Genomic DNA, 24,831 nt, shown 5'->3' with positions numbered 1-24,831 from the left:
ACCTATTTTTTAAAAACTCTATTAAAGAAAAGGTAATCTTTCCTCATTCCTAATTTTAGTAGCTGGTATTCTAAAAATGGTTTCAATGTCAAATATTGACTAAAGTTTTCATGCTGCCATACTTGGCACAGGAACTGAGCTGACAGGTTGTATTCCTGCTATAAACATGGCAGGATGCAAGCTTAGCTAGGTGTCTGTCATCCTAGTCTTCTTTCTCTTCCCTTCTTCCCCTTCCTCCTCTTCTCTACTTTGTCCTCATCTGTCTTCTCCTTTTCTTCCCTCTCCTCTTCCCCCTTCTTCTTCCTGTCCTCTTTCCCTCCTCGTCCTCTTTCTTTTCATTTGAATATAAAGGCATCTTGAAAGATTTATATGATCTGAAGAGAAGATAATGGTGTGTGTGTGTGTGTTTTCCATATATATATGGATTACTACTCAGCCATAAGAAAAGATGAGATACTGCCATTTGTGACAAAATGGATGGATCTTGAGAATATCATGCTAATGGGTTAGCATGAAATAGGTTAATCAGAAAAAGTCAAGAACCATGATTTCACTCATGTATGATATAAAATTGAATGCAACAAATGAACAAACAAGAAAAACAAATGAAAACTCATAGACACAGACAATAGTACGGCAGCTACCAGAGGGAAAGGGGTTGGGATAAAGGGTATAGGGGGTCAATTATATGATGAATGACAGAAGATTTGGTGTTCAGTGGTAAACACACTATACAATATACAGATGATGTATCATAAAATTGTACACCTGAAACATGTATAATTTTATTAACTAATGTCACCCCAATAAATTTAATAAAAAAATCTTGCCCTGGCTGGTGTGGCTTGGTTGGAGCATCATCCCTCATACCAAAAGCTCACAGGTTCGATTTCTGGTCAGAGCTCATACCCAGGTTGCCAGTTCTGTCCCTGGTCTGGGTGTGTATGGAGGAAACTGATCAGTGTTTCTCTCTTACATTGATGTTTCTCTCTCTCTCTCTCTCTCTTCTCTCTCTCTCTCTCTCCTCTCTCTTTCTTTCTCTCTCCTTCTCTCTCTAAAATCAGTAAAAACATACCCTCAGGTATCAACTAACTAAATAAATAAAATGAAAAATAAAGCCATCTTGAGAAAATATATTATGCCTATTACTATAGTCAAGTTTCCTTAATATTAGACAAATACGAAATATAATGACCATGAATATTTCTTCCAAATTAATTTTAGATTTAGAAAAAAATCAGTGAGCTGTTTAAATCTAAACTTATGTAAATTAAAGTTCATTAAATATGGTTTAATTTTCTTAATGATTCTTCAAAACTCCAGAGGGAGGCTTTGATCTCATGCATTCTGTTCCTTGATTCAACCCTGGTGAAACTTGAAGCCTAAAATCTCCCAGTTGACCAGCTGGGTGGAAGGGTCTTTTGTTTTAACAGTGCCCTCTTGTGGGCAGTTCCCCTCAAGTGAGGCCCCATGATACTTTGGATTACTCTGGAAATCAATTTAAAGTCAGCTCAGGCAGGCGGCAAGGAAGCTTTTGGATTACCTGGCCAGGTGAACATCTCAGTGGGGTTTGATGCCAAGTGGGGAGATCAGTCTCTTAAAGTAGCCCTTCCCTCCTTGCCCTGTTTGGTAGATGATGGTAAATAACTCTTGTGGGAGCTGTGATGGGTAGCCTCTTTTCCTTGCCAAGGACCTCAGAGATGTGGGCAGTGTCTGGCTGCTTCTCAGGGTCCCAAGCCAACTTTGAGTGGGTTACCTGAAGCTGCGACTGGGCCAGGCTGGGGTCTCAGCACCTCCAGATCTGCACTGTGCAGGCGGGTTTTGCAGTCATGCCTACCAGCCTCAGCCCCAACCCCCTGCCTATCTGTCAGAGAACTTCAGCTGAGCTAGCTTTGTGGAAAATAAAGTCGTAGCAAAATGGTGGGTATGGGTTTAACCCTAGGGAAGAATTTCATTTTGAAAACTTTTGAGTTTGGTTTAAACATGGTATTTTCCATGACTTTGTTTTAGCCCAGACAGAAGTATGAGAGAAGCTCCGTCCTTCCTATTCACTGGCACCCTATGAAATAAAAAGAATGATGCATACATTTTGTTTAATCAGAGTGAATTGAAGAAAGATTTAGAGTGTTATTCCATTTTTGTGGTGAAAATGAACTTCCAGTGGGTGGTCCGGAGCCCTGAGTTTCCCTGAGATTCCTGGCTTTTGCTTCTTCACAGAAGTTTGTGGGGGGAGGGCATCTTTCCAGGTAGGATAGGGGCCTTGTTGTGGTGTCCAGGTATGGGAAGAGGACACATGGCAATGAGGCCTTTAGGTGCACAGGCTTTGGGTCAGAAGGTCCCAGGTGCAAATCCCAATTTGGCCACTCACTGTGCATGCCCAGTGACCTAACCTTTACACCTGAAAAATGGATCTAGTAGCACTGCTCACCCTGTAGCGATTTTATAAGGACTAGTACATGAACACAGTGTGAGCTGCTATTATAGTTGAGAGTTGAGTAAGTCATCAGAACTTGAAAATAAGATAAGAAAATATCAGCTCCTAAAGGCTGAAATAGATAAAAATGAACCCAGAATGAATGAGGCTGGTCATTATTGGAAATGACTGGATTGAAATGACAATTGGTAAATCTTTGAGTGACAAGACTGAGGAAACAAAGTCCAAGCAAAATGTCAGGGAAATGGTACCCGAAGAAAGCACACAGGTCCAGTTTGCTGTATTTTTATCTTGGCCTTAGATGACAGGCTATGTTAGTAGCAGGGATTCTGTGGGGCTGAGACACAGAAGGCCAGTGTTTAGCAGCCCTTTCTAGGGGGTGGGTGTTCCAGCCGGAGGGCTCTAGACCCCTGGAGGGGGATTGGTGCATCTGTTCACCTGGCATTACTGCCAGAGACTGAGCACTCCTGAGGCGTTGATGAGGCTCCCACCTTGGACTGTGATGACCCCCCAAAGAAAGCAGTGCTTCACTTTTCCCCAATTCCGACTGAGGATCTGATCGCACTCCCTGTCTGATATCTCTTCAGTGGCTGATGTGCCTTGTTTTTAAAGCAGCGATATGTTGTTATATGTGCCCGTAGTGTGCTGGTCTGAGAGGGCAGGGGCATTATGAGGACTTGTGGGGATTTGGAAAGCTTTGTTTAGTCCCCTTCCCAGTCAGGTAACTAGGATGACCACACATCTTGACTTGCCTCATTTATATCAATTTTCTGGGTTAAGTATTTGTCCTTCACCCTAGAGTGTCCCGTTGCAGTTATGTGTTGCGTAGGTACAGACAGGCCCCTGGAAGTTTGGCTTCATGTCCTCTTCATCTTGGGCAAATATCCAAATAGGAAAAAACATCTGGGTTGACTTCAGGGAACCCAGCCATTCTTCCTGATCCACCTCCAGAGACTTGTTTTGATGAATAGCTGGACCCTTAAAATGATGGCATTGGTTTGGCATGGTTTAGGCAATAACTTCTGACTGCTGCAACTTTCAGGTTTGGAATATTTAGTTTCTGGAAGCTCTGATAGAATGAATAACTTTATAAGTTTATTTAATTCTGAAATGGTAAATCATTATGCTTTAAAATTATCTTTGCTTCTGTACATGATTGTCAGTTTGCCTTGTTTACATTTTTATATTTAAGGAATTTTTGTTAATGTAAGTAGGAAAAAGGAGGGGGGTTGCTTTTTGCTTACTTAAAATTTTTTCCTTTTCATTAAAAACAGGTACACATATATATTCTTTTGCGCACGTTCTGCAGTGATTTATTTATGTGTCATGATCCTTATGAGATAGAAGTAGCATTCAAGAATAATGTCATCACTGGAGGGCTTTTATTAAAATCCATGGTAATTGTAACTTTTGTGGTTTTTTTTGACTTTCAGGTTTTCAAAACACTTGGCACAGATGTTGTGAAGTCTGCATTTGAAGGTTATAATGCTTGTGTCTTTGCGTATGGACAGACTGGATCGGGAAAGTCATACACCATGATGGGGAATTCTGTACGTTGTTTGCACTGTGGGAAGAACATTTTCATTCTCTCTCTTTGGACTGATAGACTTGTCTCTTTATCTACTTAGTCGGTACTAACTTGCTTTTCATGTTCTGATCATTCTTTAGCAATAAGATAAAACTAAGTTGGACTAAAATTCCTTTCAGAGATTTTAAATTAGAAACAGTTTTAAGTTTATAAGCATGAATAATGGATGCAAGCCTCAGTTCATTTTCCATTTTTAAAGGCTTTATAATCTTATCAAAAAAGTATACTGGGCCCTCAAGTAATTTATTCTTTTCTGCCAACATAACAGTTTGAATAAAATTACTAAACTATCTTTAAAAAAAAAAAAAAAAAAAGAAATCTAACTCTTGGTAGAAAAGTACTACATAAATTCAACATATATATATAAAATGGTTTAGAATTATATAGTTTATATAGTGTTTGTGGTTATAAACATAGTATGTAGAGTTTAGTAGTTATACTATGCAGATTAACAGACATTAAAGCTGTATTTGCCCGAAGTATGGAGGAGTAAAACTACTAGGCATCATTGCAGGAACTTGATCTCATCTGTGTTTTCTCCAGATCTAGATAATGCTGTGTGTTTTGCTTTTTTCTTTACTGTTATGGTGAAAACTGCTCACTGACTCTCAGACCTATGGCATGTTCTGTGGAGATAATATTAGAGGATCAGAGGCTTTCTGCTGGAGGGCACATGGTATCTTTAGTGCTAACGAAGGGTTAGGTGGAGCATGGAATTAGTAGGTGTAAAAGAGGCTTGGTCACTCCAGATGACATTATTTCAGTACACATGTCCTGGCTTTGAAATCCAGCTTTTTCTTGACATGATTAGTAAGTAGATGGATGTGCAGAGAGTCCTCAGTGCTGAAAAGTGGGGAAGAATAAACAGGGAGGAATCAATAGATGCATTTCCTTTTATCATTTTTCTCCTCCTTTTTTCCTACTGTGCCTTTGAAAAAAACACCTTATCTAAAAATTAAAATACCCTGGAGCTGTTTATGTATCTTAAATACTTTTAAAGTGCTCACAAATTACAACTACTTGCTCTGCTCTTACAGTTGAGTACTATTTGTGTATTTTTTAAAATTTATTTTTTTAAACAACCAAAAATATGGTAAAAGGCTTGAGTTGGTACTGACTAAATGGTCTAAAGAAAAAAATCTCTTAAAGCTGTGATGCCATTTCTTTCATGTTTTTGGTGGGGGATTGAATGAAGATGGGGAGGGACTTCAGAAGAAAACATCGAAGCTGTGAAGTTTTTTTAACAACATTTTGCCTCATCTTTCTTGTCTTCTAACATTCGTCAGCTTGTTAATGCTGACTGAATAAGAGCATTATTGATTATGCTCACATGTTAAGTAATATATTAAGCTCCTCCTGTCTAGGAAGGCCAGTGTAGGGATTAGTGCATCAAAGGAGGGATATTCCCCATGTTTTAAGATAATTATTAGCTATTTTGAGGATTTTTGAAGGTTTTGTTGTTTTTTTTCTGCCCAGTGTACAGTTCAACTTCTTTGGTCATTGGATTAGATCCGATTTTTAACATTTATTATATAGATGTAGACTATATTTGCAAGCCATGATTTAACTGATTAACAGCTGATAAATGTATATTACCATAATCTTAGTGTGCAGAAATTAGAAAGCATGATCTGCTTATTTCAGAGAGTAAGAAGTAGTTCTGCAGGGGCAAATGGTGTGTCCTGGGTGCCAGGTGGAAGGCCTGGGGTTGGCATGCAGGCCCTTGAGTCTCTGTCTGCTCCAGGAAACTACATAGTCAGTCATTGGTTGCTTTTGTTTCAAGTGATAGCTGTTGCCTTTCCTCTTTCCTACTGCAGGGCGATTCTGGCTTAATACCTCGGATATGTGAAGGGCTCTTCAGTCGGATAAACGAAACCATCAGATGGGATGAAGCATCTTTTCGAACTGAAGTCAGGTAGGGCCTCTGACCTGAGTGAGTGTGAGCTTGGTTGGAGCTTGCTTTCTGGCACTAGGAGTGGATAAAGCTTTTGGGTTCCTGAAGGGAGAGTCTGCCTTTATCCTTTTCTGAACTATGGTAGTTGTATATAAACCTTAAAACATGTTTTTTTCAATGACTTCCTTGGGTACAATTTGAATTAGGATTTGGGAGGTTGGTAGAAATAATCCAGATTGGTCAGAAACACTAATTTTGGATGTTTTGCTCAAATGGAGTGAGCTTTTGACTTTTAAGTGTATACCCAGTTCACTTACCTTATTCTTTTAGCTGAATAAGGCTTGCATTTTTCTTTATGTTGGTAGGATCACTATAAATGTAATCTTTAAGTAAATCTGCATGGTAGAGGTGTTTTTTCCTCCTTGAAATTAAACTTTTCTGGGAGCCTGTCTCTTCAGTGGTTTTGAGGACAGACATAGCAGTTGAGAGTTCTCATGGCTGCTGACCTCTCAGTAGCTGTATGGCCTTGGACAAGTTGTCTCAGTCACCCTGAGCCTCCATTCCCTAACCTATAAAATAGGAATCATTGTAGCACTTACCTCTGGGTTGTTGTTGGGATGAAATGATGTGTGCCATGTAGAGTGCTTGGCGTAGACCTGGTGCATAGTTAGCACCCATGAATGCATGTTGCTGCTATTACTGTTATTAATGTCTGAGATCATTTTTCTGAATTCAGTTCTATTTAAAATTTTTAGCTACTTAGAGATTTATAATGAACGTGTGCGAGATCTACTTAGGCGGAAGTCATCCAAAACCTTCAATTTAAGAGTCCGTGAGCATCCAAAAGAAGGACCTTATGTTGAGGGTAAGAGTGAACATTTCACAGCCCTATTCTTATTGGGAATTTATGAAAAAGTAATAGTTTCAAAGGAAAAAAAATAGGATAATGGTGAGATTAAAAAATTTCATTTATTTTTGACAGGTTATTACAATAAAAATGCCATGCTGTTACTACACAATGTTATTTGATGAACTGATGCTTCACGGGGCTTTCACTGGTTTTCTGGGGCTCGCCAGTAGATTTCCTCTGGCTTTAAGAACTCTGGCAATTTGTTTTTCAATGTTCTCAGGCAAGATAAGCAACCCTATAACCTGTCTTTTTAAATGACATATTTTAGTGGTATGTTTTTACTGACACTAATGGTAACATTTAACCATAAGGAGATTCTAAGATGTCTTGCCTTTTGAGAAAGGTCATTTATAGAGTTTCCTGTGCTGTGGTTCTCAGCATTTGTGTTCTGATAGCTGTATAACAGTCAGTTGTGAGGAATGTCACAAGTATAGATGGGTAAGGGGATGGCCCTGGCTAATTATTTTAAAAATAGGCTGGATTTAAGGCTATATATATATATATATATATATATACACACACACACACACATACATACATATACATACATATATATGCTCAGTCTCACTCATAGTCAGAAAAAAGCAAAATAAAAAAATATATATATTTTATGTATGTATGAATAAGGCTCTCCCTTATTCTGAGTAAGGCAGCTAAGTAATGGCTGGCCTGCAGGAGTCATACAGGAATGTGGTATAACATGGCTATTGTCTTTCATGTGTGTCACTTTGGAGGCAAAGCTGAGAACTGATCATGGGCTTAAAGATGTTCATGTTATGGTTATTGTTTTTGCTCTCAGATATCAGGTGCATCAATAGAACCCCATCTGCATTTTATTAAACTTCCAATTGAACTTTTGCCTTTTATGCCCAAAGTGAGGTGTATGGTAATTGTTTTGTAGAGTGTGGAATAGCTATTGTTGTTAATAGGTTTAGCCTAACTGCTTCATGTTTTCCTTTTAATTGTGTTATAAGATGTTAAAACACATTATAAAGCTGGTTTATGAAGAGACAGAATAAAGAGGGTAAAATATCCAGAATTTGATATAGGTACCATGGGGATTTAGTTTCTAATAAATTTGCTATTGAAACATTGGGGAATATGGGTTATTAAGTTAATTATTTCCAGAAATTTGGGTTAGGGACAGCTTTAAAAAAAATTGACTTAAAATCCAGAAACCATGAAATAAATGTGTTAAATTTGAAGTGGTAAACAAATAAAATTTTATGCTTGGAAGAAATACCATAAGCAAAGTAAAAAGACAACTTACAAAATGGGGAAAATATTTTCAATTTAAGTTTCGGACAAAGGACTAATTTTTCTAATTTTAAAGAACCTCCTATAAATCAATAAAAACAGGTCCAACAACCAAATAGAAAAGTGAACAAAGGTTGTAAATAGACTGTTCACAGAAATATAAATAGATGATTTTTAAATGGAGGAAAGAATGCTCAGTTTCACTCATAGTTAGAGAAAAGCAAAATAAAAATTTTCAGGATTACATTTGTTACCCATCTTTGGCAAATGTAAGTAAGCCTGATATGACAATGTTGGGAGACAGGCAGTTTTATACATTGCTACTGCTGGGTGTAAATTGCCTTCTGTGGAGAAGAATTTTTGCAATATCTATCAAAATTTCAAATGTGCTTTGATCAAGTAATTGCACCTCTTAAGAATTTATTCTGCAGAAATATTTACATGTTTGACAAGACCTGTGTACAAGATTACTTGTAGCAGTATTGCTTATAATTGGAAACAATATAAACAATCTCTGTGATCTCACCAGGCAACTGGTTAACTTGGTTATGGCAGGTGCATGCAGTCCAATGCTCTGCAGCCTTAATGTAGGAGGAATCACCTTAACTGACACTGAATATTCTTCAATATATTATTATGTAGGAAAAAGCAGGATGCAAAACTGTGTTTGGCATGCTGCCATTTGTGTGAAAGGGGGAAAAGAGATTTTTAAAAATGTAATTGCCTGGATATGTAGGGGTTATTTCTAGAAGGGTATGGAGGAACTGATAACATTGCATTACCTGACAGAAGGGGATGTGGGTGGTGGGTTTTAGGATAGGAGTATGGAGACACCCTTTACACAATATACCTTTTGTAGTATTTGACTTTGGAACTATATGAATATTCCCAGTGAAAGTAAAAAAAAGCTTTTAAAGATGATTTTAAAAATGCTTTTTAGTTTTACCTGAAGTTCGTGTTTACATTTCCCTTCTGTGAGCTATGACTAATGCTGATGTGGCTGGTGGTAACAGCTTACAATTATCCCTGTGTTAGGTATGCACCATTCAGATCAGGGGGCTGAGGCATGGTGGGCTACGTGACTTGGCCACAACCATGTAGGTCCACTTCAAAAGCAGCAGAGCTGGGATTTGATCCCAGAGGGCCCAGCTCTTGAGTGTGTTATTAACTACCCCGCTATTGGAACAAATAGTATCTTCAAACAACAGATTTGTCCAGTCATGTATTATTTCATAGAGGTACATTTCTTATTTCATTTACTATATACTAGGAAGATTTCTTCACTTCCACCTTTTTCAGATTTATCCAAACACTTAGTACAGAATTATGGTGATGTGGAAGAACTTATGGATGCAGGAAATATCAATCGTACCACCGCAGCAACTGGGATGAACGATGTCAGTAGTAGGTCTCATGCCATCTTCACCATCAAGTTCACTCAGGTAAGGGCAGATTCAGAACCTCTGGTTCCATCCCTGAGGTCTTTACTTGCTGATTAGCACCAACTCAGGACCTATCATGGCTGAACCAGGAGAAGCAGCAGGCAAAGGGGACTGTGTGTCATTTCTTGTTAATTAGTGTTGAACTTGTGCTCTGTGCTGAGTTCCTCTGTGGTTACAATCACAGTAAATTTGAAATTTCCTGATGTGTACTCTTAAGAAATATTTAGCAGTCTTCTGCGCTGTTCAAGACACAAAAAGTCTTGCTTTGTGCGTACTAAGCAAAAGTTCTCATTGTTGCAAGCTCTAGGGAGATAATGGATTGCAAGTCAGACCAGCTGGAGGCCAAGGTAAGTAACTCGTTGGGGTGTATTATCGCTCCGTGGAGCTCACCACAGTGTTGATTATGATTATTAGAATTATAGTAAAGGACATGATTTTAAAATACTAATAAAAGTGCATTCTGGTCAAGGGTGGAGGGCATTTTGAATATGTCTGGAAATTATTGAAGGTAAATATTTTTTTAACACCTAGGCTAGTAGAATAGATGAGTGCAAAAATGTAGGGTCCTCTCAGGGCTTAATAGTATATTAGGAGTTTGGGGATGTCCTGGCTCCTATTAACCAGTGAACACATCATATACAAAAAAGTATTTTTGTAATGAAGGGAGCAGAAAGAAAGAAAAAAATTATCTTAGGTCAGTCGATAAATTCTCCACATCTTTTTACCTTTTGTTAGACCTTTGCTTTTGGTTTACTCTACTTGTTTTTCTCCTGTTTTCTAGTTCACACAGGGTAGGGTATGGCTATTCCTGATTTCTAAGAGGCTTGCATTTCTGTCAAAATGTGTTAATTTCTTTTTAGCATTTTGGTTCAGACTGTAAAGTGTAGGTTAAAAGTCTTCAGGAAAGTAAATTTTTAGTTGAATTTAGAATCAAGGAATATAATATTTAGATCACTTTTTAAATAATTTGTGAAACATTTTAACATTAAATAATGGTCAAATGATTTTTTACATAATTATTTACATTTATCATATTTTGGAGAGCCATTGAGCTTGGGATGCTGAAGATTTTAGATGAAAACAAAACTAATTATTTGTTTACTTACATTTTTCTTTGTTGAGTGCCCCTCGGTGCCTAGGTTTCTATTCCACTATAGTCAGACTCAGAAAGCCTTTCTGGAGAAGCACTGAGTGATTTGAATAATGGAATCATTCTTCAGAAAACTTAGGAATCACATATGGTATTCAGTTTAATTTTAAATATTTTTATAATCAATGAGAAGGCCAGTGAAATAACCAAATTAAAATAAAAAACAAACATATGCTGAGAGATCATAGTGAGGAGTGGAAAATAATTAGCATTTGTTATCATTAACAACATCAGAGCTGTTTATACTTCTTCACTTTTGCTTTTATGTTTTACTACAGGCAAAATTTGATTCCGAAATGCCATGTGAAACCGTGAGTAAGATCCACTTGGTGGACCTCGCTGGAAGTGAGCGTGCCGATGCCACGGGTGCCACTGGGGTCAGACTGAAGGAAGGGGGGAACATTAACAAATCCCTCGTGACTCTGGGAAACGTTATTTCTGCCTTAGGTGGGTTTATATTTGTCTCCTGCCTCTTGTTCTTTGTGGTCCTGTATTAGCCCAAAGCAATTAAGTTTGTGTTATAAACTGAGGTTACACCCTCAAGGTTTTCTGAAGCCAAATTAGAGGAAAAAACTTTAGTAATTGTCTTTTTTTTTTTTGTCTCTCTGCAGCCGATTTATCTCAGGATGCAGCAAACCCTTTTGTAAAGAAGAAGCAAGTTTTTGTGCCTTATAGGGATTCTGTTTTGACGTGGTTGTTAAAAGATAGCCTTGGAGGAAACTCTAAAACTATCATGATTGCTAGTAAGAATTTTTAGTTCTTTTCCTCAACATAGTGTTTAATATATGAATTAACTGTAAATATTTAAGTTTAGAGAGTTTCATTAGGTAATAGCATCTTTGTTATGTTAAAAAAGTAATAGTTTTGATCTGGCCAATGTGGCTTAGTAGTTAGTGTCAGCCTGTGCACCAAAGGGTCTCGGGTTTGATTCCCAGTCAAGGGCACATACCCTGGTTGGGGTGCATGAGGGAGGCAACCAATTGATGTGGGTCTCTTTCACATCGATGCTTCGCTTTCTCTCTCCTTCCTCCTTTTCTTTCTAAAAATCAATGGAAAAATATCCTTTGGTGAGAATTAAAAAAAAAAAAGTTTTTAATGTCATAAAGAAAACCACTTATTGTGATCTAGTCTACAGTATATTACTCTTTTTCCCTCTTACTGATTCCATAGACTTGCCATGTTCATGGTTATGCAAGCTGGCATGTATGTGGAATGATTATCAGCTTTTCTCTGCTTAAAGTACAGGACAGAAACTTTAAATTCCACTCATAGGAGAAAATCATTATAGGGACAAAAAGCAAAAATAACCCAACTTTTCTTATTTTAAAGCGGTAAATGTGCAATTTAAAATGAATTTAGCCCTGGCTGGTTTGGCTCAGCGGTTAGTGCATTGGCCTGCGATCCAGAGAGACCCGGGTTCGGTTACCGCTAAGGGCGCATACCTCGGTTGCAGTTTGTCCCTGGCCCTGGTTGGTTGTGCGGTTGGCAGCCACTTGATGTGTCCTTTTCACGTCGATGTTTTTCTCTCTCTCTCTCTTCCTCTCTCTCCCTCCCACTCTAAACAAAAAATGGAAAAATGTCCTCGGGTGAGGATTAAAAAAAAAATAATAATAAATAAAATGAAGAATTAAGATGTAAAGACCAAATAAACATAAATAATAACAGTAAAATACCTTACTTCTATATTTTCACTAATTAATTGAAAGAAGCAGAACAGAGAAAAATGTATAAAGAGAAGATAACTGTTGAGGAGAACTCAAAAACTATTTTCCTCATAACCTGACTTCCCCCTTTATCTCTCCTGTTTTCTTCCCGTCTCTATGTCTCCCCCACTTCCATGCCATGTATTAGCTAGGCAAGGGATTGACCTGGGGTATGCACCCTAGTTGCAGTTGTGTACCTTAGCCCTAAAGTTTGTTGTGGTGGTGGAGGGGGGGGGGGGGAGAGCACAATCACAGCTTTGTGAGGGAAAGAATGAACTAATATACTGGCTCTTTAAAAAATTTTTATGCTTTGGATGTATATAGATGGTAGACTTTGCCAGAACTTTAAAAAGTATTTTAATTTGAGAAGTACAAATACAATATTCCCAGAGATTTTCCTTTCTGCATTTTCAGTTATCCATGGTCAACTTTGGTCTGAATATATTAAATGGAAAGTTCCAGAAATAAACAATTTATAAGTTAAATTATGCACTGTACTGAGTAACAGGGATGAAATATCACACTGTCCTGCTCACTCCCGCCCAAAGCGTGAATCATGCCTTTGTCCAGCATCTCCACACTGTAGGTGCTCCCTGCCTAATAGTCACTTAGTAGCCATCGTGCTTATCAGATCAGCTGTCTCGGTATCACAGTGCTTTGTTCAAGTATTCCTTATTGTACTTAATAAGGGCCCCAAAACGCAAGAGTGGTGAGGCTGGTAAATTAGATATGCCAGATAGACTTCAAGTGCTTATTTTAAGTAAAAACTGAAAGTTCTCAACTTAATAAGAAAAAAAAATAATGTATGCTGAGGTTGCTAATATGTGTGGTAAGAACAGATTTCTGTCCATGAAATTGTGAAGAAGAAAAAAAAAAGTCATGCTACCTTTGCTGTCACACCTAATACTGCAGAAGTTTTGGCCATAGTGTGTGATAAGTGCTTAGTTAAGATGGAAAATGCATAAAGTTGTGGCTGGAAGACGGAACAGAAAATGTGTTTTGATTGATGGCAATGTGTTGCTCCAGAAAGCATTGAACCTCTATACAGACTTCAGCAAGGTGTGCCCTGAAATGAGTGACACCAGTCATTTATTGCAAGTAAGGAATCATTACACAGATTCAGGAATAGGTTTGGTCTGAAAAATAAAATCCCTGCAGAGGCTGTGTCTGCCCATGAAGAAGGTGCTGCCACATTTCCAGCAGAGGTGAGGAAGTCGATATTAGGGTTTGATATTATCAGTGCTTTCAGGGAGCCATGGGGGTCTTGGAACGTATTTTCTGTGGAAGAGGGGGTACGGCTGTAGTCTTGAATTCCTCCCCTTCTCATATTTTTTTAACAGAGAAAGCTTCCTAAACTACAGTGGAGTATCTCATCTCTCATCTTAGAGTTGGTTAGATGGCTGATTCTATATTCAAGAAGTACAAAATGACATTTAATTTAGTGCAGTGAGTGCTTTTCCTATAAATCTTAGATAATTTTTAATATTCATTACTGTAGCAATGAATATTTAGTCTAGCCAATGACTTAGGGATTAATCTGACTTTTAGATTGCAAACCAACTTTGTGTTAAATGAAACACGATGTGCTAGACACATTATTTTCTTAATTCATTCTTCATAGCCATTTCACCTGCTGATGTCAATTATGGAGAAACCCTAAGTACTCTTCGCTATGCAAATAGAGCCAAAAATATCATCAACAAGCCTACCATTAATGAGGATGCCAACGTCAAACTCATCCGTGAGCTGCGAGCCGAAATAGCCAGACTGAAAACACTGCTTGCTCAAGGGAATCAGGTTGGGTTTTCTGAGATTTATGGATAATTTTTTTTGAGTAATGTCATTTATTTCTAGATCTTAATTAGATAATTATTTCAGTTATTGTATTGATTTGAGTAAATAAGTGCTAAATAAAGTTTGAATGCGTTAGCTGGGCTCTCCTTTACATCACCCTTCCATTGACCCTTCCATTTATTATGTGCTCTGCGTGTAAGTAAAATTTGATCCACTGAATCTGAAATGATTATCTAATACATATCAATTATGGATGGAAATTTAGAATGCAGTAGGATTAGCAGTATAATCTCCATTAGTGGAAGGAAATTGAGATGCTTGGAGTTATATTTAAAATTCTATTTGTGCATTTTGTGATATGTTTTAGAACTGAAGGAAAAACTAGTATGAGTTTTTATTTTGTACAGTATTGTCCATTACAGAGGTGGTTATGGTGATAGAGTGATGTGTGACATACTCGTGGCCTGGCTGAGATGATGTTCCTGGGACCTTGCTTCATGTTGAAACAGCCTCACTTCATGATCTTTGGGATTCTAGTGAAGGAGCCTTTTCCTTTTGTGTTTTTCACAGTAAACTTTCTCATAACTTGCATAGTGTACACAAAGAGTTACATTGTTCATGAATAGTGTGATCTAGGTTCCTATAGGTTTAGACACTTGTAACGAAAGGCCACTCTTAGAAGAAAATCAAAGATTGCTTTTCAAAATATTTACGTTAGATTGGAGTGAGTAATAAACAAATACATTTCTTCCTGTTTCCTTAACCTACAAATAGGTGTCTTAAGTGTATCATTAAAAAATTAGTTTAAGTGCAAAGTGCTCTCTCTAGAGCAGCTTTCTGTCTAAGACTATGTGGCCGGTGAAGCCCTTGACATCCCATAAGTGGCTTGACCTATGCAAATATTGACAGGATGAAAATCTCACTGAGTTTCCTGTGTCCTGAAATATACCTGCCAGTTCTTTCCCGTAGATGGTGGGCAGCAGTTGCACAGGAATTGTTCAGTGCAGTTAAAAATCTGTTCACATCCACTTTACTTTTTTTTTTTTAATCCTCACCCGAGGAAATTTTTGCATTTATCTTCAGATAGAGTGGGAGGGAGAGAGGGAGGGAGAGAGAGAGAGAGAGAGAGAGAGAGAAACATCAAGGTGAGAGAGACACATTGAGTGGTTGCCACCCACATGACCCCAGCCTGGGCCGGGGACAAACTGCAACCGAACGTGCTCCTAGTAGGAACCAAACCCGGGCCTCTCTCGGTCTGCGGGCTGATGCTCTAACTGCGGAGCCAAACCGGCCAGGGTCATCCACTTTACTTTTTAGTGTGGTGCTGTCGTGTGTGTGAAGGGAAGTCAGAACAAATAGTGCAGTCTGTGTGATGTTATCAGGCTCAGGTAACTTACGACATGAACCCCAGTAGTCATTTTTATTTATACACCTTGTTTATTGGGATCTTTTTCTATTTTTTAAAACATTATTTATCTGAAGTAAAATTTAAGCATGGTTTTATGGGATTATCCAAACTACTATATGTGAAGGAAAGTATTTGGGAAATTCTTGTGTAACTTCTTTACTTAACATTTTACTAAGTTATGAGAATGAAGGAAAAGAAAGAGTAGCCTTTTAAAATTAAACTGAGGAAATTTTTTTAAAGGAGCCTCATGACATGGGCAGAAAAACTAACTTACTGAAACTTTTACAGATTCTTCCTGAGGAATGTCTTCAGAGGTATTGTGTATGCCAGTTGCCTTATACTTTGTGGTCTTATTTTGTTTCTTTCATGCGCAGAAAAGATAGTTAAGTCTGTTTTATAGTATACTGAAGATTAAATTCTTTGATAAACTTAATACATTAAAATATAAACGGGAGTCCAATTTAAAATAATATATCATATCATTAAGCTATAATTTGTTGTAAGACAATACAGGCTTACTCTAGATTAATTGAATAAAATAAAATAAGCAGGTGTTCTTAAATGCCCGTTAAAAATCTGTTTAAATTTTTCCAATGACATTGCTCCATTCCCACAATCTTTTATTCCAAATGCTGCCATGGTTCATTGAGAATGTTCCTCAAATCAGAGTTCAATTTTTAGGGTTATTTTGGCACAGCTAAATAAAAATCAGCTACTTTTTAAAATTTATTTTTAAATATGTTTTTATTGATTTTTTTAGAGAGAGAGGAAGGGAGAGAGAAACATTGTTGTAAGAAACATCAATCTGCTGTCTCCTGCATGCCCCCCACTCGATATTGAGCCCAAAACCCAGGGATGTGCCCCGACTGGGAATAGAACCAAGACCTCTCGGTCGGTGGGACAGTGTTCAAATCGCTGAGCCACATCAGCCGGTCAAAAAAAATCAACTACTTTTAATAATTTTATGTATTTGCCAATGCAAAATATCATGTGCATAGAGTTTCAAAAGCACAATTTAAGTAAAGTAAAATATTTTGACATGTATTGGATTTGCTTCTCCTGCATAGATATAGATAGATCTGTAGTTGTTTATGTATGTGTATGAACTCTTTATTTCTTTTTTTTTTTTTTTTTTATCCTCACCTGAGGACATTTTTCCATTTTTTGTTCAGATAGAGTGGGAGGGAGGGAGAGAGAGAGAAAGAGAGAGTAACATTGATATAAAAGGGACACATTGAGTGGCTGCCTCCTGCACGACCCAACCAGGGCCAGGGATAAACTGCAACCGAGGTATGCACCCTTAGCAGTAACCGAACCCGGGTCTCTCTGGATCACAGGCAGACACTCCAACCTCTGAGCCAAACCGGCCAGGGCTGGATGGACCTATTATGCTAAGTGAAATATGTCAGAGAAAGACAACTATCATATAATTTCACTTATATGTAGAATTTAAAGAGCAAAATAAACAAAACAGAAACCGACTTTTGGATACAGAGAACAGATTGATGGTTGCCAGAGGAAAGGGCATTGTGGGGGATGAATGAAAATGTTGAAGGGATTAAGAACTACAAATTGGTAGTTACGAACTAGTCCCAGGGATGTCAAATGCAGCATAGGGAATATAATCAATAATATTGCAATAACTATGTGTAGTGCCAGGTGGGAACACTTTGTAAAGTGTATGATTGTCTAACACTATGCTGTACACCTGAAACTAATACAAAACAATATTGAATGTAAACTCTGATTGAAAAATAGGATTTAAAAAGTAATGAAAACAAACTAAAAATAAACTGTAGGAAATTGCAGGAGACAACCATATACACATTTATCACAGGTATCTTGAATTCCTCTTTCTCATTTTATGAGAGCTCACATAGACAAAAATAAGTGAAGACAGTATATTTACATTACACAATGAAAATTTTCTGGAATCAATGCAAACCAGGAAAAAGACTGCCAACTCATGTAACAAAAGACTACTTTTCTTATTATGAGAAGTACTATTAAAAAATAAGAAGATTACAGCCTGACAGAAAAGTGAACAGAGAGTGTGAGCACAATTCATGGGAAAAACAGTTTCAGATGGCCTCTAAACATGGAAGTACACTCAATGTCATTTGAAATAGTAAATATTAAGAATAGTGAAATGAATATGTGTATGTGTATGGATACATAGATACATAGTTATCAAGTGCATTTTACAGTATGTTAATTATACCTCAACATTCTTAAAAAGCAATGAGATGCCCTCTTCACCTCACATGGGCAAAAATCAAAATGCTTGATTGCACTATATATTGGCAAGGGTCGGAGGCAAGAGTTTCTTATATGTCGTTAGTGGAGTTGATATTGTTGAAGTTTTGATGTAGTATTACCCTTGATTTAACACATACACTTAATCTAAGAATTATTTATCCTGAACATTTTTTCTCTAAAAAGACACCTTGCAAAGAATAATTTAATTGACAATGTTTTAGTTTTACCAAAGATTTCTTATAGAAAGGACGTAGGTAGTTCTTTCTTTATTGTGCTTTAAAATATTTTTCCAGCTCTGGCCGGTTTGGCTGAGTGGTTAGAACTTTGGCCTGCGGTCCAGAGAGACCTGGGTTTGGTTCCCGCTAAGGGCACGTGCCTCGGTTGCAGTTTGTCCCTGGCCCTGGTTGGGTCGTGCGGGTGGCAGCCACTCGATGTGTCCCTTTCACATCGATGATTCTCTCTTTCTCTCTCTTCCCCTCCCACTCTATCTGAACAAAAAATGGAAAAATGTCCTCGGGTGAAGATAAAAGAAAATAATAAATAAATAAAAAAATAAAATAAAATATTTTTCCAAAAATTATGGTGGTCATGATAGACTGCTTGCATATTTTTAATCAGTTACTCTCTACTGAGTTGATGATGTGGTAGGAATGTTTCAGTTTTTATTACAGATGAAAAATTCCAACAGTGAAGTCTTTAAATTAACCATGTTATAAAGGGAGTTATTAATTGATTTGAAAATCTCAACCGTATATAATGATGCAGTCATTATAACGTCTGCCCCTTATATTTCTTCAATGAAAAATATTTATTGAGGACCATTTGTATGTAAGACGACATGCTAGGAATAGTGATGTATTGAAGTAATGAAATATTGAAGTAATGAAAGTAAAGAAGCAAAGCTCCTTTTCCTCCACTAGGAAAGAATCTGACCTTGAGTTAACTTGCTGGTTTTATCCTCTGTAAATGGCATAAAAGTGGGATGCCAGCTGTATAACCAGGCAACATCTCTAATGATAAAATACCTCCTAGTTGGAGAATTGCATTTTGATTAGGGTGAACTCTATATAAACTATAAATGCACTGCTGAGAAGCCATAGCTTTGGGTTTCCCTGAGAACAGTGAAATGTTGTAATAGGTGGGTTCCTTGTGGGGACCCTGGAGGATGTGCCTATGATGTTGTTATAAGAGATGTTGGTTCCTGTGGGCATGGACTTCTAAGCCAACGGGGCCGCCTCACACATGCCTTGACACCTCAAGAGGGCCAAAGACAATACTCCTGGACAGCTGTGGGGACTGCTGCAGAGAGCACATGGTTACTTTGCCCTTCCCTGCTGTTCGCTCTGCTTTCTGCTGAGTACACAGATGCCAAGTGTGGCCCACGGTAGTCTTGTTAGTCTGAATGTTTAACTAGCCTAGTAAGATCCCCTCATGGGCTTTATATTTGTTCAAAAAGAAATTGAGAAGTAAATAGTAATAAAAATAAATAGCCTCTGAGGAGGACAACTTGCCTATTAAAAAAATTATATATATAAATTTCCCCCTAGAAATGTATTCTGTTGATACAGCCATGTATAGTGTAGGCAACTAGTATAGAAATAGTTATTGTAGCATTGCTGGTAGAGCAGATTAGACAAAAACGGCATTCCCATTACTAGGAAAGCACTGACATAAATTATAGACTGTCCATACAATTCTGCTCTGTTGTGGAATTAGAATTGTTAAAAAGAATGAAGTGGTTTTAGCTTTATTGAATTTCCCCCAAGATATATCGTTGAGTGAAAAAGGCAATATTCAGAATAGTGTTTATGTTTTAAAAAAACAACAAAACATGCTTGCATATGACCAGAATAATTGCAAGTTTAGACAGCAAATTGGATAAAGCTGGTTGCCTTTGGGATGGGGAGGAACAAGATCCCCTTTGTTTTTTCTTTTTTATGACATCTGAGGGAGCAGTGTGTCCTGCCTGTCGGATTATGAGTTATGGGTGCAGTCAAAGCCCCTGTGCATCCCGCCTGGCTTCACTTGCTTCTCCTGTCTCTCCCTGCCCCTCCCAGTTCTCACCTGATTTTGGTGTTTATCATTCTCATGTCAATCTTTAGACCTGCGCAACACGGATAAGGAAGTGGATAAATAGAGTGTAGCCATACCATGCATGGAATATCACCCAGCAATGAAAATAAATGAGTTTTCTTTGCATGTGTCAACATGGATGGATTTCAGAAGCCTATGGCTAAGACTTAAGCTTTTTTACATTTTGAATTTTGTAGTTTGTGCATATTCAAAATGGACAATATTTTCTAGGATATAGATATTTAGATTGTCCTTGATTTTGGAAAAATGTCAGTTATATTACATGTTTGTCTTCTCACTTTGCTGATTTGTATTGCAAATATAGGTTTATCAGGCTACCATGGTTTTGAATATTATGAGATATGTAGCCCATGGAGTAAAGACTTAGTGGTGTAATTAATACTTTTTTGGGGGGTGTGGGACAGTACTTTTAATCTCTATTTAATAGTTCATTTATCAATTTTGGGTAATTTACTATGTCACGAAGCAATCATTTCTCTAGATTATTATTGTTTACTAATTTCTGCTCTCTTATGTTTAAATTGTAGATTGCCCTTTTAGACTCGCCCACAGCCTTAAGTATGGAGGAAAAACTTCAGCAGAATGAAGCGAGAGTAAGTGATAACCTTGATTTCTTGGTTATTCTAAAACCATAACTTTCACTATCATTTTAAGTACATGCTTTTTAGTTCTTGCCATTTGAAACTCATTTTATTTTTTCATCACACTTAACATTACCCCCCACCCCGACCCATGATAATTTTTAAAGAAGCACAATAGTTGACGTTTTATGTATCTCATCATGTTCTCCGACTGAAGAAATGAGGTTTGTCAGGCACACAATGATTAAGTGCAACTGAAATTCACACACTGGTAGTACCGAGGGAATAGGCCACTGGGGCCTTCAGAGCAGATAAGAGTCCTATGTGGAGGGCAGTCATGGCCATGTTCAACATGTTTCATTCTTTGTTGTTCTTTTACTTTGTTTTCAGTGGGAAGTGTAGCAGTTGGGGAATCATAAAATACTCTGGGTAGATACTTAGTTTCTCTTAAGCTAGGTGAGGTTTGAGGAGGAGCAGAGGGTGGAGTGAGTGACCGGAATAGAGACTGTCCTTAGAGGTGTTGTGGGCTGAAGCTAGTGTTTGTGTGCTGGTGCTTTTTGAAAACCAGTTTTATAGCTAACCTGGTTCTACACTTTTTTTTTTTTTAAATGACCCTGTTTGAAAAAAGAAATGGGCATTAAAAACATTTGTTTTTTTGTATTAAATTTTGTTCACTGTACTGAATGGTTAAAACAGACCAAAAGAAAATTGGATTCTGTTGGTGAAGCTCTTTCAAGAGTACACAATATTGAAGATATAAATTGGGTTGTTGTTAGGAACTTGTTGATACTTCCCTGGATAATTTAGATGAATAATTGGATGATAGTAGCACTAGTAATATCATTAGTTTCTTAATTTCTCATGAAATTTTGAATTGAGTACTTCATATTCTAATTTTGAGTACTTTGAAATGTCTGGATATAGTTTTAAATTGTTTTTTTTTTTTTTTTAATCCTCCCCCGAGGACATTTTTTGCATTTATCTTCAGATGGGGGACATTGATGTGAGAGAGAGAGATCAACTGGTTGCCACCCACACGACCCTAACCCAGGCTGGGGACAAACTACAACCGAGGTACATGCCCTTAGCGGGAACCAAACCTGGGACTCTGGTCCACAGGCTGATGCTCTAACCGCTGAGCACAACCAGCCAGGGCTAAATTGTTTCATAATAATAGTTTTCAGGAATACCTAGCAAGCTAATAGAGACCAATAAACATTTTAATTTGAATGCATTATATACATACTGTGACAGAAATGACTGCCCGTCTTGTTCATAACATTTTCTAAAATTTCACCTGTTTTTTTGCTGACCTTTTAAAATTGTTTGCCATCTGTTTGGCTATAAATATTTGTTGTTTGATAGCATTGTTAGAGGTGATATTATATGTTTGTATTTTTTACAATTTTATAAATTTAGATTATGTGCTTTAAATTCAATAGTAAAATAAACCCAAGGCATACTTACAATTGTTTAAAGCTGGAATTAGTTGATTGAATTGGAAAATGTTTGATTGGCTCATGTTTCTTCAGGGAGAACACATATGTTGGTGAAATGTAGAAACGTTTATTTTTTTATATTTTTAATTTTTTTTCTTTATTGATATTAGAGAGAGAGAAGAAGGGAGAGGGAGAGAGAGAAACATCGATGAGAGAGAACATCGATTGGCCGCCTCCTGCATGCCCTGCACTGGGGATCAGGCCCACAACCTGGGCATGTGTCCCCCCACTGGCCACCTCTTGGTGCATGGGTCGATGCTCAACCACTAAGCCACACTGGCTGGGCTAGGAACATTTATTGTTGAATGCCTTGTGTTTCTCAGATAAATTGCCAGTGAAACTCTGTTAACTACTGACTATAAATAAGGAAATTCAACACACCAATCTCTCCCCTTCAGTGGGAAGAGAAAGCATAAGAATATCCCCTCTCTGAAAGCTTTTGCCAAACAAAAGCCCTGAGAGCCATGTGCATTACTGCTGTCCTTCTAGTCTGCGGGGTTGGCATTACTCATGTGATGAAGGATTGCAGTGTGTGACCTATTCCAGATAGATCAGGACCATCTTACCAGACCATTCAAAACAAGCAAAAACAAAGTTAGATGGGCTCAGTCTTGTTTTGTTTTTTTAACCAAGAAGAGAGAGATGTTGACATTACTAGTGAAAAAGAAGAAACATTATTTCAATTTAGAAGTCATACATCCCTATTAGAGGTAAATTGAGGAGTAAAAGGAATAACCAATTCAGTTTAGTTGGGTGAGATAGATATGTTTTGGTTTTCCTCTGGGATAAACCATGTCAGTCCAGTTCTTCAGTTTCTGTTACAAACACTTTCAGGAAGGTTGCAAACATGAATGTTCTTTCCTATTACTATACATAATAAGTATGTGGAAAGTATCTTCCTCCTAGCAGTGAGAGCACAAGCAAATGTATACCATGCATTCATTTTGGCCTGGTTAAATAAGATAGCTGATCAGAGGGAAGACCAGGAGGTGTCACTGGGTTGGTGTCTGCTGTAGGGAGTGGGAGGTGGCAGGAGGGCTAGTTAGTGTAAGGAGGGGAAAGGCTTTGACAACATGCGTTCCCATACTCTGCCTCTCAGAAGTCACTGTCTTTTAACTGCGCGTGTACTCCTTTCCACAGAACACATTGTTCATCTCCCTCCCTACCTTTTCATAAGGTGTATCACTTTTTGCTTAACGATTTTCTCACTAGGATTATTTAATTTATTTATTTTAAAGAACACACACACATATTTTAATGTGTTTTTATTGATTTTTTTTTTTTTAGAGAGAGAGGAAGGAAGAGAGAGATAGAAACATTGATGTGAGAGAGAAACATCAATCAGCTGCCTCCTGCACGCCCCCTACTGGGATGGACCCCACAACCCAGGCATGTGCCCCGACCGGGAATTGGACTGGGACCTCTCAGTCCCTGGGACGAAGCTCAGTCCACTGAGCCACACTGGCTAGGCTCACTAGGATTATTTTAAGTTTTATGAAACTAGCAGAATATTTTCATAACTTTGAGAAGCAACTTCCAATAGTGTTTGTTCCACAGCTGGGCACATTTTCTCCCTTAATTTCATCAGACTGGAAAGAAGCTGATTTTTATCAAAAGATTTTGCTTTTACTAAGAGAGACAATTGAAGAGCTCTCCTTCCTTTTTAAAGTTAGAATGCGATTTATAAACCCTATTAATTAGCTACAAAAGCAGATTATCTCCTAAAAGAAAACTGTAGCATTCTAAGGGAATTAATCACACATGTAACGAGAAAGAAAAGTAAGTTATTATTTCTTAGGGCCTGAAGTATAATCAGGAAAAATTAACCCATTTAATGGAATATTTTCATCCTTAAACTTCTAATTTTGGTTAATATCCAAGGAAGCAGCTTTTATTTAAGTACACCATAAAAATGACTTGTAAAACTCTAGGCAACTTGACAAATTTTTTTCTGTTCAGTTTGCCGTAAGATAGGTTGTAGGGTGAGATGAGATCAGCTGTTTGATTTATGTTTGGTGATGGTTCTTTCAGGGATAGAAATATCTGTCTAATTAAAAATATTATAATATATTCTTTCATAAAGCTGTGAGAGTTGGAAAGTTTCTATAAGAAAATAACAATATTTTTTTATGGAGCAATCACAAATGTATATTTTTCTTTTTAGGTTCAAGAATTAACCAAGGAATGGACAAATAAGTGGAATGAAACCCAAAATATTTTGAAAGTAAGGACTATAAAAAGATGTCTTAATTTTACTGTGTTGGTTTAAATAGGTAAAACTTTCTTTTTTCTTCAGATGTGGCTGTTGTGTGCTTTGCTTAAGATCGTGGAACTCGTTGGTGACTCTTGGGGGCCTGGGGTTCTGGTTTGATTTTGAAGAAATGGGAAAGGGAGCTATTAGACATTAAACACATAGAGGTGATGTTGATACCTGAGGTGATTGCTTTCACTTGGAGTTTTGCCATTTTTGACTTAGCACATATTAAACTCCATTTAATATTCAAGGGAATCCACTTTGCCTTTCTGTTTTTGTTAAACCCAGTATAAAGCAATGTGTTAAATGAAAACAAAAAACAAAAGAACTTCCCATGGCAATATCATAGAATATGTGTGCATAACATGGCTAGATTTCAGAAATTTCTAAACTAGTAATTTCTTTTTGGAATTTTTTTCTGTGTGTCTCAAGGGCTAGACAGTGATGGTTTGCAGTTTTGCCAGGACTCATGAAAGGTCACCATTTTTCTACTCTGTGCTTCAAAATATGTTCCTTTACATTCCCAGTTTTTGCCGAGTTGATCGAAAACCTGTGTCATCTGCA

The 24,831-nt window shown here is 37.5% G+C and overlaps 1 protein-coding gene across 1 annotated transcript in view; it reads left to right on the top strand.

The window, feature by feature from the left end:
• KIF16B (kinesin family member 16B) overlaps positions 1–24,831 on the top strand; it is a 342,743-nt gene that overhangs the window by 44,319 nt on the left and 273,593 nt on the right. Inside the window, exons 4-12 of the mRNA XM_036244893.1 lie at positions 3,868–3,984; positions 5,840–5,937; positions 6,672–6,781; positions 9,383–9,525; positions 10,954–11,122; positions 11,287–11,418; positions 14,000–14,175; positions 20,461–20,526; positions 24,178–24,237. Of these exons, the coding sequence (XP_036100786.1) occupies positions 3,868–3,984; positions 5,840–5,937; positions 6,672–6,781; positions 9,383–9,525; positions 10,954–11,122; positions 11,287–11,418; positions 14,000–14,175; positions 20,461–20,526; positions 24,178–24,237 (1,071 nt within the window). The remainder of the gene's footprint in view (positions 1–3,867; positions 3,985–5,839; positions 5,938–6,671; positions 6,782–9,382; positions 9,526–10,953; positions 11,123–11,286; positions 11,419–13,999; positions 14,176–20,460; positions 20,527–24,177; positions 24,238–24,831) is intronic.

The sequence above is a fragment of the Molossus molossus genome, unplaced genomic scaffold (genome assembly GCF_014108415.1).
Source record: "Molossus molossus isolate mMolMol1 unplaced genomic scaffold, mMolMol1.p scaffold_m16_p_6, whole genome shotgun sequence".
Classification (NCBI taxonomy): domain Eukaryota; kingdom Metazoa; phylum Chordata; class Mammalia; order Chiroptera; family Molossidae; genus Molossus; species Molossus molossus.
The sequence above is the reverse complement of the archived record's forward strand: the minus strand, read 5'-3'. Positions and strand labels throughout refer to the sequence as shown.